At 39.4% G+C, this 16,734-nt stretch overlaps 2 protein-coding genes across 2 annotated transcripts in view; one reads left to right on the forward strand and one right to left on the reverse strand.

Moving 5' to 3' along the window:
* LOC126397009 (uncharacterized) overlaps nt 1-3,607 on the forward strand; it is a 31,344-nt gene extending 27,737 nt beyond the window's left edge. The window contains exons 10-15 of the mRNA XM_050055446.1: nt 317-442; nt 1,374-1,585; nt 1,691-1,751; nt 1,913-2,021; nt 2,900-2,937; nt 3,196-3,607. Coding sequence (XP_049911403.1) covers nt 317-442; nt 1,374-1,585; nt 1,691-1,751; nt 1,913-2,021; nt 2,900-2,937; nt 3,196-3,233 — 584 coding nt within the window. The 3' untranslated portion in view covers nt 3,234-3,607. The remainder of the gene's footprint in view (nt 1-316; nt 443-1,373; nt 1,586-1,690; nt 1,752-1,912; nt 2,022-2,899; nt 2,938-3,195) is intronic.
* A 3,116-nt stretch (nt 3,608-6,723) lies between these two features.
* nek7 (NIMA-related kinase 7) overlaps nt 6,724-16,734 on the reverse strand; it is a 65,190-nt gene continuing 55,179 nt past the window's right edge. Inside the window, exons 9-10 of the mRNA XM_050055451.1 lie at nt 13,017-13,130; nt 6,724-9,546 (exon numbers count right to left, since the gene is read on the reverse strand). Of these exons, the coding sequence (XP_049911408.1) occupies nt 9,436-9,546; nt 13,017-13,130 (225 nt within the window). The 3' untranslated portion in view covers nt 6,724-9,435. The remainder of the gene's footprint in view (nt 9,547-13,016; nt 13,131-16,734) is intronic.

Here is a 16,734-nt window from a genome sequence, read left to right on the forward strand (position 1 = left end):
CCTTGTTTCAACAGGAAGTAAACGTCAGAAATGTCAGAGCTTCAGTGTTCACATATTAAATTTACCAGTCTACTTGCAGGTCAATAACACACAATGAATACTAAAGTTTTAACTAGTAGAGGCTGGTGATCTAACAATGACACATGGATGATTGACTGAGTCATTGAATAAGATCAACTTTTTTGTCACTTTATGGGTAACTTGACCAAGAAAACAATCTGCTGTTATTTAGTCTCTGTTGTTTTGTTATTCAGTCAAACACAACAACACAGCTAATGAAACTATGTTGCAGTTCCAGCTGACAAATCTCAAACAGGAGGAATGTGTCGTTTTACTGGACTGGATCCATTCACCATGTATAAGTGTACAGTTCAACCCAAGTACAACGACAAGGAAGTTGCCAGTCCATCTCCAGTTACTGAGGTTTGGATTAATCCTGGAAGTAAGTGTCTTTAACTGTGTATTTTGGAGCAGATTACAGCAAACTCTTGTAAGAAACAAAGAAGCTGACTATTATTTATTAAGTTTGTGTATTTCACATGTTGTTGAATATCCAGTTAAGACATCTGTGTGGCAGGAAAAGAAAATATCTCACAGTCTTATCATTATACTGTGGTGAAAGAGTTTCAGTATGTGAGATAACTTGTGACGCACTATGACTCCACAAGGTCTTGTAAGAAATGTTGTTACTAAATGAGTATTTGAATTTGGATCGTCTGTAATTAATTATTTAGTTATTAGTAATCATAATTCTAAATGCAATTTATTCTCTTTCTTATCAATATATAAATGATGTAATTTATCCAATTCTTTATCCTGTCTGTCTTTTTTAAACAAATGACATTACATGCTGATAGTCAGACAGCATATCAGTCCCTGATGTGAATACCAATAAACATTGTGTAGGCCTACAGAGTAAGAACATCACATTTCAAGCCATGATAATAAACATTACAGTGTAGCTCCAGTCATTAGTAAAGTACGGTGGTTATTCAGTGTTATTTTTATATGTGAAGTCCAACCCACGAACCCTCACTTCCATAACATTACAGCTGTGTGCCATAACTGGAATAACAAAAAGTTACATTTAAAAGCTGTCATCATTCATCATTTAAAAACAGAAGATAACTTTAAATGAATATATATTTTGTTTGTTTTTACTCTGAGTTAATAACAAGTCGTTTGCCATGTAAGATTAATTATCTTTCTTTGCTTTGCACATTTTATCTTTACATCACTACTGAATACCAACAGAGCAACACACTAATGATGCTAATCGGTGTTCAAACTGCTGTTATAGCAAACTGAAATATTCCTTTGACTGTGAGTAAGCATATTGTTGTATCTGAAGGAAAGTATGGTGTTTCTTACAGAACCAGAAGATATTCCTCATGTGGAGTGGATTAATCCAGAGCATAACGTGGTCACAGTAAGCTGTACTTATGGAAAACGCTTTAATGGACCTGAGAAGAAATACATTGCACATCTGTATTATAATGGTGCCCTTCAGGAGGAGAAGCCTCCAGTACAACACTGCGAATTTGAATTTAAAGATCTAAGCTACTTAACAGGATATGAAGTGAAGGTTTGTATAATCCTAATTTATGGTTTCACAAGATAATTTCAACTTTAATCCTCATATTTCTTCAAATACTAAAATTCCTGATGAAGGGATTTTCTGTGTTTCCAGGTGTTTGCTTTCAACGGACACCATTACAGCAACCCCAAGATAATATTTGTGACCACTTCCTGTATGTGCTGTATTTTAAATTTTATAATCAAACATTCATATTTTGTTGTTCCTTTTTCCTTATCTTCACACAGTGAAATATACATGGGGATACATGGGGAAGGGTGGGACACAACATATTTTAGTTTGGGCTTATTGTTTTTAAAACTATTTGTTTTACAGACAATATCACAGCTCTCATCGCTCGTTTGGTCGTCTTCATCATTGCATCTGTGGCCTTGGTTGTGGTGGTCTACAAGATCTACATTCCATGGCACAAAAAGTCCAGAAAGTAAAGATCATTTTACATCTCACCACCTGCATCACATTGACTGTCACATCAATTTAAAATGTTATCACTTGGTTTAACAGGCCTCATCAGTGGTTATCAGCCTCACAGATACAGTACGGGTTAGAAGGGGCCTGCTACATCTAATAGGTCCAGGACACTGCTATCAACTCATTAAATGGCTGTTATCAGTCATCATTGCGGGAGCTGTTTCACTTTTATTACGTTTTAGGTGCCAACACTACGTGGTGAGGTTAAGAGAAAACTTTATGATTTTGGATTAAAATAAGACTGTTAGTAACTGTTTGTAACATAGTGTGATGAACTTACATACGTCACTTAAAATAAGTCAGCGATGGCTTTTGGTTTGACACAGGACACAAACCCTGGTGTTTGTTTGACCCATCCACCACCCCGACCTCCTCCCTAAACAGATTTTCATGCACTTCATACTAACGTTACTTCACCTGACCCATTCCTTTGCTCCAGTTATAATTACTACGGCCACTGGACAGGCTGCCTAACAATAAACACGGCCATTTAATGTGTTGACAATGATCTTATGAACCTACTAGATGTAGCATGACCCTTCTAACCCATAACTTTAAAGCTGATAACCACTGATAATGCCCAATGTGATAACATTCAAAGAGGGTGGTCACATTGTCTCTGGTTTGTTTTACATCTGTTGTAGTTTAGTTTAATTTACAGTAAACAGTTGTTGCAGCAGAACTCAGTGATGTTAATGGAGACAGAGGTGAACAAATGAAATATGTTAATAGTTTGTTTTCAATACTTTATAATTGCTCAATGAATAGTAACATGTTATATTCTATATTAAGTTTGTTTTATGCAGCCAATCTTTACTTTTTTCTCCACAGTGATGCCAATGACGATATGGTGCTTGAATCAACAGAAGGTGAGTAGACTTTAGCATTCTTGTTTTTTATACAATAGTCTTTGAGTAACAAACAGTAATCAATTCACTGAAAGATCGTCCATTAGGAATTCTATATTTGAGCATAACAGTATTTCTGCTAACTATATGTTAAATCAACTTATAGTTTTAAAGCAACTTGACAAAATGTATTTATATAGTTTATTTATAAAGTACACTATGCAGTTTGGCAAGTACAATAAATTGCACTACTTCCTTTCTTTCTTTCTGCCTCTGTAGATTACGTTAATGTTCCTCAACATGAACACCACTGTTAAGACAACAGTGAAGCAAAAAGGCCTGACGGAGCTGCCAACCAAATCATCACCACTCATCTAACTTCGCTCTGTATATAGTATTTTATCCTGTTTACATTGGCAATAGTCTAATTAAGATTCGATACATTGATAATGCTTTGCTTGACAGAGGTACATGTTTATTTTTGTTGAATAATTATACTTTTTTTCTGTTGTTTTAATGTGCACTATGTGACAAGTGGAGCTGCCATTTCCTCTTCAAAATTTTAATCTTGGTGACATGAGATGAGATGATAAGACAAATTTGGTCAAGTTTAAGGTTACACAATTTAAAGGGATAGTGCACCCAAAAATGAAAATTCACCCATTATCTACTCACCCATATGCCGATGGAGGCTCAGGTGAAGTTTCAGAGTCCTCACAACACTTCCGGAGATCCAAGGGGAGAGGGGGTAGCAACAGAACTCCACCTAATGGAGGTTTACGGCGCCCCAGATTCAAACGTCCAAAAACACATAATTGAAACCACAAAATATCTCCATACTGCTCGTCTGTAGTGATCCAAGTGTCCTGAAGCCCTGACATAAAAAGTTGTTTGGAAAAACGTCATTTGAACTCTGTTTTTAGCCTCATAGCCTGTAGCTCTAACTGCCGCTCTGTACACCATGCTCACATGTGCGTGCTTGCGTGTGAGACCAGTGAAAGCACATGAACACACATGAACGCGGTGCCCATGTCTCACGGTCTCGCACAAGCGCGCACATGTGAGCGCAGTGTACAGAGAGGCAGTTAGAGCTAAAAACAGAGTTCAAATCTGTAAGCCTCCATTAGGTGGAGCTCTGTTGCTACCCCCTCTCCCCTTGGATCTCTGCAAGTGATGTGAGGACTCTAAAATTTCACCTGAGCCTCCCTCGGCATATGGGTGAGTAGATAATGGCTGAATTTTCATTTTTGGGTGCACTATCCCTTTAAAGCAACACCTTTCTGGAAATTTTACGCTGTTCTTTGTTTAGGTTAAAATGCTATTAATAAGCTGATGGCACACTAAAATGTAAGTGAATTCCATCAGAGATAAAAACTCATAATTATACCATTCTCATATGGTTCTAAGAAAACTCAGACCAGTCCGAATGCAATGATTGGTCGAGTGTCCTGTCTGTCTTCCCCACATGGAGGCCTCCAACTGACGTAACCGCTCGCGTAACTGTGCAGGACAGGTAACGTAATGTTCAGTTTGCTTCTAATATAACATATAACGTTACATGACAACAAAGCATCCAGTTGCTAATGGCTAACGTTAGCCTACTGTAGCGTAGCCTCTGAAACATTAACGTTATCTTCCTTGTGCGTTTCCACTTACTAGTAACGTTAACGCTACTATCTAACGTTAGCACTGTAACCTTATTCTAAAACTCATCAGTCATCACTGACTCTGGTTGAGTTTTAAAACTCCGGGGTTGTGTTTGACTGTCTTGGTTCTAACGTTACAATTGCTCTCCTCTTCCGTGTATCTAACGTTACCTTGCCAACACCTCTGTCATAGACATAATGAGGATGTAATGGAGGAGGGGGGAGTAGGCTTTTGGAGGGAGGTGGAGTTGCAGGAGGAGAGGGTTGGGACTTTGGAGGGAGGCGGGAGTTGTGGATGTTCAACTTTTGTATGCTGTGTGAAATGCAAGAAAGGTAAGAGTAGCTTTAAGATTAATAAAGTAACATTACAAAGTTTTAGATCCTGACCATAAAAGTGGCTTTGAACATCAAATGCTCAAGTCAAAAGTGAACAAAGCGTGTGGGTCAATGGCTGTTAAGCTATGAACAGTTAACCAAACTGTGTAACTTTAAACTGGCAGCATGTTAAAATCACACTTAGAAATGCACTTGTATAGCATGGCCTTTACATTATCATAACCTGTGTTTAATTGTTCTGTTATGATCATGTCATATTGTCTTTTTTTTTCTCTTTATGACCAGTTAGATAAATAAAAGTAGCAGCAGCTGTCACAGTCCTGTAGATGCAGGCACGTAGATGTTGATAATTCCAGCAGCAGCCAAGTTTGCAGATGTGGGATTTTGTAGAGTTTTAGAGTCTTTTTTAACATTGTTGCTTTTTGTATGTTTTTGAGGTACTGCCTTTCACATTTATATGGCCCATTATTATTGTCATTATTATCATATCACAGTTTTAAAATGGAAAATTGAGTCAGACCAGCCTCTACTTTGTAGCCTACTTAATACTCAAAAATTAAATGCTATTTTGCTTGGGATTAAAAAAAAAGATGATCACATTTAATCTTTTGTTTTGTTTGTGTGAAGTGATAAAAAAATTTTGGGAATCAACTATTCTACACAATATATACAGAAATTATTTAAATAGCAAGCAAGTGTATTTCACAAATGATCATAAAAGTTTTCCTCCACATGCAGTTAAAAATTATGCCTTTTGTTGCTCAAATCTGGAGGACGCCTGGTTTATTCTATGAAGCCACCAAGCGTGTCAAGTCAACACACAATTGCCAAAAAAAGTAGTTCATTAAATGGGCTGGCTCCGGATTTAAACGAGTACCCATCAACCCCTAAGTTAAAATGCCCAACTTTACAGCACAAACAAACATATTCACAGCCTGGTACAAAAAATGGTTTTAGTCTCTGGAGCTACTCAAAACATTCATGACAACTGTACGGGTGGTAAATTTTTATGTAAGTCTCCCATTTCTTTAAAGCTTGAAGTTATAGTTAATAGTGTGACCACTTTGAGTGACAGGCAGTATGCTAGGCACCTCGGGATCTCAGTCAGATCCACCGCTTGCTCCTTCATGGCTCCACCCTCTCATCGAAAATATGGTCACTTCTGGCTTCAAAAATCCAAGATGGCGACGGTCAAACTGCAGAAACCTTGGCTTCAAAACAAGAGTCCACAAACCAATGGGTAATGTCATGATGGCTCCATCTATTATTTTTACAGTCTATGGTAGCCACAAGAATCCCATTTATGTTCAGATGGCCTATCACTGGAAAATAATCCATATCACATGAACTGCACTGCAGGATGTAACTTATTTAATCCAGACAAAAACTCCTGATTGTTCTACTATGTGTCATACTATGTTTATCACAGTGCGTTATAGGAAAAATACAAGCTATATGAATATACTTACCATGTAGCTGGTATCACGTGCCAGTTGTTGATCAAAATGAAAAGCCCGAACTCTTGCAGTAAATTCAGTGGGAAATGCCCACTAATATTAACACTTTGTTGGTGAGAGGACGCACAGGCTCAATGGGCCTTTTCACTTTAATCCTTTCTTACGAATGACCCAACTGGTCCAGAGCTGCAGGTGTGACACTGCTGTTGCCGCGACTGGCCGGGGCTTGTTTACCTTCAACGCTGCACAGACATTTCAGCATGTCCTGTTTTATTTCTGCTTCTTCATTTCATGGCAATCAAGTGATGACTTATGAAACTCATTAATACCTGGTAAGAGCTCCAAGCACTCACTCTAATGTTCAAAAGAAATTTCAAAGCTTTATTACATTTAGTTAGCATACAAAGCGTTTGTGATGAGGGTCTTTAATTTGACATGAAATGTTCAGAAAACAGCCAAACTACCAAAACAATAAATATTAATTGCAATAGCTGACTTTTTGGAAAACCCCTGGACTCTTCAATACCAACTTCAGAGGGCCCGTGGAAAAGTAAACTGAGCCATGGGTAAAAGGAGAGCGCTGTCACGTGTTACATAAAGACAAAAACTCTCCCTTTCAAGAAATGGACACAATCCTTAAAGTGACTTCACTAAACAAAGTGACTTCACTAAACAACCAAAAAGTTGAACAAAGAGAGAAAAATCATGATCTCTGTTTCTGTGCGTAAACAGAAAATATAACCATTACTGCACAGAAATACATTAAGGCAATGCAACTGGACTTTGCACCACATATTGCATTAACTAAGGTGACAGATAAAACCATGACACAAGCATTTGGTTCATTATCTTTTACATTAACAGTTGTAACTGACCAGATGCATCAGTGTAAATGTTTTTGTCAAGCTAATAAAAAAAGCATCAACACTACAAATTTCTTTCAGGAATTCTGTAGAGCATAAAACCAAATATCTAACATGTGCTTTAAATACTAAAATGTTTTGGTGCTCTTGTTGTGTGATCATTGAAATAGGGGGGCAAACCAGCACTGTGGGTGAAGATGATGATAAATTAGGTTAACTGAAATGAAAAACAAAAAAGTTTTACTGCAGTGGGGGAGAAAACAAAGGTGTACAATTGCAAACAAAAATTGCAAACACTGTATTTGCAAGGCATCAAACAAATAACCACTATCAACACACTATCAAAATATTCTGTTGACCAAAACAAAATAACTTACATTTTCTTGCACCTACAAGCTTTGATTTGGTATATAACACGTTTTTAGTATTAAATGTTAATTAAAAAAAAAAAAAAAAAAAATGAGAAGCATGGGCATACATGTACAATAATTTCAATGAGCGGTTAACAGGCTATTTGATAATGGTCAAAGAGAACTCATAAGACACTGAAATAAAGTGTTATCGATCATTGTTTACTTACTATACCTTTCATCTGGTATTATTGCCATTATGTAAACCAGTGGTAGTCAGTGCTGGTCATTTGTGACCCACTGGTGTAAACCTATTCACTGTAAAAAAAAAACAAAAAAAACAAAACAAAACATATATACCACTGTTTCCTTCCTCCAAATGAATAAAGGGTCACTAAAACCCTACAGTATCAAATCTATAGGAACTTCTTCACTATGTACAGTCAAACAAAATGAGTCCCATCGGTGCTTGTTTCGTTTTTTGTTTTTTGTTTTTTTCAGTACAACTCTTTGATATACTTTCCATAAAAGACACCTTAACATATATATAAACTGCTCTCTCTATGTGTGACATTTCTCTTTGGTATCTCCACTGAGGACATAAGTTAGGTAGGCACGCTGTGATTTACTCATGACATGGACGGCTACACGAGGCAAGGATCTGCTATCGCTTCAACATGTGTGTTACTTAACAAGACAACTACACTGCAAACTCACACAGCAACATTAACAATCACAACATTTTTTTCCACTACATTTCTAGTGGGTCAAACGCAGCCACTGGAACATGATGGAGAACTATGTGTTTTGACTTTGAATTTTTTTTCATGTCTCCATTGTGATTTAAGAAAAAAAAAAAAAACTTGCTTAAGTTGAGCCGAGGAGGAAATCTTTTGGTGTCGGTGACAAAGGTAAACAGCAGATGTAGAACTGCTTTCTTACAGCCTCTACCGCTCTTTCTAGGCTGTCAAAACAGAGACATTCTGAATTTTTCAAAGACAATACATAGGTGTCAAAATGACTTACATTCAAAGTGTTGTGGAGACATTTGCCCATGTTCTCCCCCCAGCATGTCTCTAGTCTACCCTCTAAATGATCCTTCCCTTCCTAATACATTCATTAGACATGATGATCACCCTGCCAGCCTTCCAGTACCAGGGTAAAAAGTGCAACAAAACAACGCTTCAACCATCAATAACACTTTTTTTTTTTACGTCTCTCAGTTTTGCTGCCATTGAGTGAATATCTCTTCACTTCAAATTTTCTATTGTTCTCAGAGTTTTCATTTGCTGACCACAGGTCTCATGAGATCAACCACACCCTGCAAGGTCATTTTTTCTGTATATATTTGTGATATTTGCTTTGAATAACTGTCTTGAGGATAGGTAACAAGTAACACCTAACTTTGCCTTTTTCTTTTTTTCTGCTAATTTTCCAATTTTCTAGTATATCTGCTTTAAATAGCATCTGCGCACAGCAGCTGCTGAAGAACGGCTTTACTTCACTACATAAAAACACAGCGGACGTGCCTTTCAAAGCCATAGCAAATAACACATCAGTGAGTTACAATACACTGACATTCAGTGCTGTAACATTATTGAAGTTAACGGAATGGGAGGTCCGTCTGACAAAAAAGTATAATCTTTATAATCTTTTTCCTAGGGCAGAAAAGGTTTGGGTGTCAGTCATGTTATAGACCGTACCATTACCTTGAAAATAAATCTTTTACACGTACTACTTATCACAAGAAGCTAAACTCTGGAGTTAGTTATTGTATAAAAGCTGATAGATGTGTACGAGTCCAGCATGTAAAGCAAGGAGGGAAGTGGGGAGGAGTTCTGCAAGCGATATGTGTGTAACTTTGGGCTTAGCTGCCCTGTGTCAGGCTCTGCATGTGTTTGGCAATGTCGTACACGTAGGTGATGTCCGGCCTCTTCTCTGGGTCGGGGTTGATGCACATATCTACCAAGTTCCTCAGCTGGTGAGAGGGACAGGGGTGGGGGGTTGTTGGTTGGGAGGAAAAGAGAGAAATGATACAGTCAATGACATTGTAGTGAGACTGAACTGTAAAAGAGCAGCTCCAGAAATGAACGAACCCCTGCTAACGAAGACCTGCTCATCTTTTAATGAGCTCTCTCCGTAATAGTAATAACAAGGCAACAAGTAATCAAGCTGAGACAAAGACACCAGGCTGTGTTAGCGCACTGATCCCTTATTGGTCTGAATCCACTTTTACCTGAGCCCACACACACACACACACACACACACACGCGCGTACATACACACGCTGCTGCCACTCCATTGCCATCCGGAGACAGCACTTACACTTGAAGCCGAGCGAAGCGGCTGATTGGAGCAGATAGATAGACAGGCTCGCAGGCGGAACAGCCACCGCCATCATTAAAAAAAAAAAAGAAGAGAATAAAAGATGGAGAGGAAAGGAAAAAAAAATAACATCTACGCGAGGTCGCTATGGTAACTGTCTGCCGACTTCCTGGCCGCTGTTGCGTGGCACCGGCTTGGACGAGTTCTCGTCAGCTGCTGTGTTTATGTGTGTGTGTGTGTGTGTGTGTGTGTGTGTGTGTGAGAGAGAGAGAGAAAGTGAGAGAAAGATGCAAATTCAGACAGTCTGAGAATTAGTCCCACAGAATGGAGATGGAGTGGGGGGGTTGGTGGGGTGGGGGGAAAGAGATGCAGATATGTAAAATATTCATGCGCTTCTTTGCATGGCGAGTGGGATGGGGGAGTGGGGGGGAGTGTCAGGTGGAGGGAGGGGGGAGTAGGAGCTGGTGAAGGGAGGCGTGGGGGGGAAGCATAGACGGAGATGGTTAAATGACACAACAAAGATGAGCAGCTGACAGTTTGCTGCCGATCCTTCAGGAGCATTGTTTACATCCAGACAGGCGCTGCAGGCACCCCCCTCATCTCCATCTCTCCATCGCCCTGTCTCTCGCTCTATCATTCCCTCTCTTTCGCTTTGTCTCCCTTTCTCCTGGATGGGGGTGACATGTGGGGCAACGCAGAAGCTCAGCGTGGTGTGTGTGTGTGTGTGTGTGTGTGTGTGTGTGTGTGTGTGTGTGTATGTGTGTGGAGAGAGCTCTTGTAGCAAAATATACACTTGCACAATTGCTCCTGCACATAGAAAAACACACACATAGACACTACAGAGGCTGGAGACACCTCGCAATTAGCCTTTATTAACCTAATGAAGTAAATACCACAGTATAATAACAGCCTCTCACCACGGTAACTACTGACTACAGAGACAGGAAGAGGGATAGCCACTTAAAATTAGCCACCGTGGACTTACGTATGCAGATACACTGATAGTAGAGTGGAAGGCATGCAGATAAAGGACACAATAGGTTGAACATATTTTTTTGCTTTGAGGATAATGCCAGTATGATTCCAGCTCCATAACTATATAACATAGATGCATGTAAATACAGGTATGTGTTTAAATGCAGTTATGCTATACAGTCTCAGATCTTTGAATGTATCTTTCCTCCTGCTCCAGGAAGCCATTTGTTTCCATTCATTTCCATATGGCGATTAAAGCCAAAAAACAAAAAAACAATTGAAATTGATCAAGCACGTTTCAATTCTCTGCTGATGTATCTTTCTTCCAGGAATGGACAGAAGAATAAATTTAGCATTTCTAAACACAACAGCGTGGCTTCCAAAAATGGTAGCTGTGAGGTAAAACTACATCTTTTATTGGGGCGGCTGTGGCTCAGAAGGTGGAGCGGGTTGTTCACTTATCGGAAGATCAGTGGTTCGGTGAGCAAGATAAACCCCAAAATGCGCCCAATGGCTGTTCCATCAGGTGGCACCTTGTATGGTAGCCTCGGCCACCAGTGTAGGAATGTATGTGTGAATGGGTGAATGTGACTTGTAGTGTAAAAAGCACTTTGAGTGGTCGGAAGACTAGAATGGCGCTATACAAGTGCAGGTCCATTTACTATTTAATTTCTATAAACAGATATCTGCCTACATATGCAGAATCTGTACGTGTCAGGACAAGATTTCGGTATCTGAAGTGTTCTGGTTTCTGTTTGTAGTCAGTTTGTAGTCTAAATAATATTGACCAAACATGTTTGAACTGCAGGTAAAAGTCAGTGTGAAGAGGCGAAATCCATTGGCCAAAATGTGAAACCTATTGGCTATTCTCTGACGACAAGTTAGCTTTACATTAGCATTCGTATGCGACTATCTATTTATAAAAAATTAGCCAAAGTGATTGCCGATCAAAGAGAAACTCTTGGCTCAGACATTTGATGACAGCACTGGATCAGCCCAAAAATATTGGCCATGATTGGCTGTGAGGTAAATGTCATTTAGAACTGAGAATCAAGGTAATGAAACAACTTGTGGACTGACAGAAAATGAATTGTCAACAACTTTGCTAATTATTTAACAGTGGATTAATCATTAAAGCAGAACATTTTCTGGAATCGTAAATTCAGCATATTCAGGTTTTTGACCATCAGAAATCAAAAAATATCTGAAGATGGGGTTCTGGAAGCTAAGGCTTGGTATTTTTTCACTATTTTTTGACATTTCATAGACTAAGCAACTCATCAATTAATCAGTAGGGTTGTTAGTAGCAACCCTACTGTCACCTCTAGTGCAGGAGCTGAAACAGTGGACACTGGTATTAACTATAAAATCTTAAGCAAATGCAGTAACTCACAAAACTTTGTTGTGCCCATAATGAGATACAGTGTCACTGCTAAACAGACATAATGCCTGCAAAGTATGTGCGTGTGTGCCTATGAGCCAGTGTCTGAGTTTTTGCACGTGTGTGCACTTGACTTAATGTATTTAAGAGAAACAGACAGAAACATTAGAGAGAAAAAATGCCACCCACACAGAGAGGGCATGCAAACACAAAGCCACGCGCAGTCATACACACGTCACCAGCAATCAGCAATAAGGCGATCTTTAACCGCAGCCTGACTACATTACATTTTTGTGCATGGGTAAGTCTACGCAGGACTACAGCAGATGATTTAACATTTAGTTAGGGAAACATGACACTCCAGCCCATTTAGTTTCACCCCACTTTGCAGCGTGGCCAGATGCTTTTGATATTTGCATTTAATTTTCAAATGGTTAAAATCATAGCCGGTCTTTTGATCACGGAGCAATATCATACTATACTGTAGCTCAGACAGTTGGGTGGATTTCACTTACATATAAAAAAAATAACTTTAATAGTCAACACAAGTAAAAATCAGCAAACTGGCACAGAGAAAGAGAAACCGGCTACTACTGCTTAAAATAGTAATTCACTTATATAGATACTATATTATAAGATATTAAGAATTTTCATAAGTTTCCCTTAAAGGGGTTCAGGAGTCGAGACTGTCATGTATCCTTTTAAAACACTGAGCAGGTCCACATCTACTTACCACAGCAGTGAAAGGCAACTGGTACAGTGCTTACCTCCTCTGAGTAGTGATCTGAGGGAAGAGGGGGGTAGTCACACTGTTCTATCTTCTTACAAAGGGAGTAAAGGTTCATCTTATCCCCATAGAACGGACTCTGCAGGGCTGCCATCTGAAATACAAAGATGTGAGGAAACAGGGGAAGGAAATGTAGAGAGAGAAAGAGAGAGAGGGGGGGGAAAGACAAGAGGACAGGGTGTTACAGACAGCAAAGTAAAATCTTAAAACACCCAGTCAAAATTCCAACAGGTGCTACACCACTGTAAAGTATGTTAAAAATAGAACCTGCACAGTTCACTGCTATCGAGGTATATGACTTATTGATTAAAGCAGGCTGTGAGAGACAAATAAAGACAACAAGTCAATACGCTGTATGTCCGAAGTTTTGTGTACATATCAAATCAGTACACACTCACTAATGTTTTTTGTTGTGGAATGAGCTGTGGTCTAAAATTCAAGTGGACCAAAACAGAAAGATCCATGAGAGCTTCTCTCGGCTTATGTGTTTTCCTCTTGTTTGCCAACCCTTTCTGCTGCACTGCTTCGAAAACTTAGAGATACAGAGTTACACAGAGATATAGAGACATAGAGTTGAGAAAGAAAGAGGAGCGAGTGAGGAGAGGGGTGCAGGCATTTGAGAGGAGAGAATTTTTCAGTTTGCTGGAGCAGCGAGAAAACTGTATCCTCTGGAAAACAAATGCAAGCAAGCAGAGCAGAGGCAGATGGGAATGGTAAGGAAGAGTGGAAAGGATAAGGAGAGTTTTGCTGAGTGGAAATAGGTGAAGAATCCCTCCTGCCTGTCTAAGAATAGAAAATATAGCATGCCATTTCTGGCAGGGTTAGCAACTGACTCAATTTTTATTGTTTAAATGTGCATGCAGAAGGTGAAGCCTGCAGCCGGCTTGCATAACAAGCACACTCAAATTCTTATTTTTCTGATTCAGTGCTTTCGAAATAAATACTGCGTTAGGCTTATGTGTTGGGCCAAATTGCTTAACTAATGATAAATAAACACGGTTGGAAGAGCTGTCAGTTTTGATGATGATGAGCTGCTCAGAGATGCTGGAGCTTGTTGACTTGGTTTTCATTTATTTACATAGTATTACATAGGAAGACTTTGGTTGCATTAAATGTATAACTGACATGATATCAAGGGAGGGTTTTTTATTAGATATTTCAGGGCAGAAAAAGGCCTTGTCTTATGCTAAAGGTTGCACAGTCAAATACGTATGCTGTATGTGAAATCCATACTGCAATTTCATGCCCTTCAGCTGTTTCAAAGCATTTCTGAGCACCTTGAAATATTGTTGTAATCTCCATGACTTCCAGAGGAGAGGAGGCATCTTTCTAGACCAGTGTGAAACAGGATCTATGGCCATTAATAGACAGTCATTGCTCAAAGGTTTCTGTTTTCTCAGCCTCTATCTGCAGTTTTGTTTCAGTACGGTGGGGCATTTCAATCTTGAATGTGAGCTTGAATGTTTCATCATTGGGAGCACGCATTGTTCTAAAAGGGTACAATAAAGAAAACCATTTTACAAGTTAAACATAGTGCACAGATTTTTTTCCCCCCAGGGTTCTGTACATTATTATTGGAGAGTGCAGAGTATTCGTTTGACAGCCTGTTAATTGGTAGTGTGAAAGAAGAGAAGAAGAGAATGTGTCCACATATGGATCCAAATGGAATCGCTCCGTACAGAATACAGAAGGTTAGCTTGAATGTGCAACCTTCCACAGTATCAGGCACAACAGAGACTAGATATTTCTGTGTAAGTACAACCATAAAGGAAATCCAGGCAGATTACCAGAAGCTGTATTTTAGTTACAATGGGAATAGGCTATCCAGTGCCATGGAGTATATGAATATTTTCACAGCAGCCAAGGGCAACACCAGGTGATTTCTTAGCACTCCTTCGCAAATGTTTCCCTACTTCTGAGTTACAGAGAAAAACTAGAGGGGAACTGGGAGGGCGCAGACCTCCACCAAGGCCAGTAATCCAGTCTTTAATGACTTGCAAATCTTCAAACGCAACCACTACAAGCGTCTAGATATATTTCTGAAACTATTCAAAATCTTTCAAACCTGTGCTCCATCGGGGTTTACGTTAGCCGGTGTGTGCCGTTTTATGTTTCATGTACAGTTGTCTCACCGATTAATACATCAACAGCCAACATGTCTGGTGACAAATATGCCAAATAAATAACTAAATTCATTAACAGGACATTAAATAACCTAACATGACGTGACCTACAAGATATGGTGCAAGACAGCCTAAATATAAACTTATATTATGCAGACCAGATTTTGATGGAACTATTTATCCACGGAAGCCGAAGGAATTGCGTCCCTGCCTCTTCAGAGCACATGTGGCAATTAGCGTCCTCACTGTAGGTGATGGCATCATGGATCACATTCTCCAGGAAGACCTTTAGCACACTGCGGGTCTCCTCGTAGATCATAATGGAGATACACTTCCCCATGGCAAGCCAGATGGATGTTATCATTACGGTGGCACTTGGTGCCTCCTTTACCAAGCCCATCTTTGCCTCTGACACTAATATTCTCTGATTAGTCACTCTGTTAGTAGACTGTGTCTTCATCTTATTTTCAAGTTATGTCATTTAACAGGCTTGGAATGCAAAGAGGATCATAGAGTTTGTGAGTTTGTAAACTCTGTGCTTCATAACGACTGCTTTCTGTATGAAGTTTGAGCAACTAGATGTGTAGGCTAGCCAATAGGATTATTGGTACCTGTGAATGTGGATTGTGATTTGGAGTCATGGCAATTCTACGATTGGCTATGTTTTGTCACTCCTGAACTTTACTGCCATCTACTTGATTTTTAGTTGTATGGTATGTACAGTATTCCACCTAGTCTCGCCACCAGACAATCAGAGATCTTCGCCTTCTGATAGTCTGGNTAGCCAATAGGATTATTGGTACCTGTGAATGTGGATTGTGATTTGGAGTCATGGCAATTCTACGATTGGCTATGTTTTGTCACTTTTTAGTTGTATGGTATGTACAGTATTCCACCTAGTCTCACCACCAGACAATCAGAGATCTCCGCCTTCTGATAGTCTGGGGACACTCCTTTCTAAAGTGTGTTTAACACACCAGCGAAAACGGCCGGCAACAAAGCAACGCTTCTTGCATTTTTGAAAAGGACACGCCTTCTCGGAAATGTGCGCTCCCCCTTTTTGTCATCCGCAAGGAAACAAACACACAGAGAGCTTGAAAATGGATGCAGAGAGATTTAACTCCGTTTTATCAAACGTGTGCTCATCCGTGAAGGAAATATTTTTTCCAGCGGATGTCTTAGTTACAACATTATTGAGCTAACTGGAGTAGTTTCATGTCGTATCTCCGACAATGGGAGGCTTTTAACAGATGACGTCCTGATGTTAGCTTTGCTGCTGCTGTTAGCTGTCCCTGTCAGCTGCAGCCACTGATGCTTTCTAGACATCGTGATTTCCCAAAACTGAATAAATATCACACATAGGAACACAAAACTGCTTTGCTAGCTCAATCATGTTGTAACTAAGATATCCGCTGGAAAAAAATATTTTTTTCACGGACCGTTTAATGAGTTATTACCTATTACAGACACCGCTAACGGCTAAGAAATAGTAATGTTTGTTCAATCATTGTGTTTATAGACTTTACAAACATCGGAGTAGTCTAAACGGTGATACAGTGATGTGAAAAATGTGAT

The sequence above is a fragment of the Epinephelus moara genome, chromosome 10 (assembly GCF_006386435.1).
Source record: "Epinephelus moara isolate mb chromosome 10, YSFRI_EMoa_1.0, whole genome shotgun sequence".
Taxonomy (NCBI): domain Eukaryota; kingdom Metazoa; phylum Chordata; class Actinopteri; order Perciformes; family Serranidae; genus Epinephelus; species Epinephelus moara.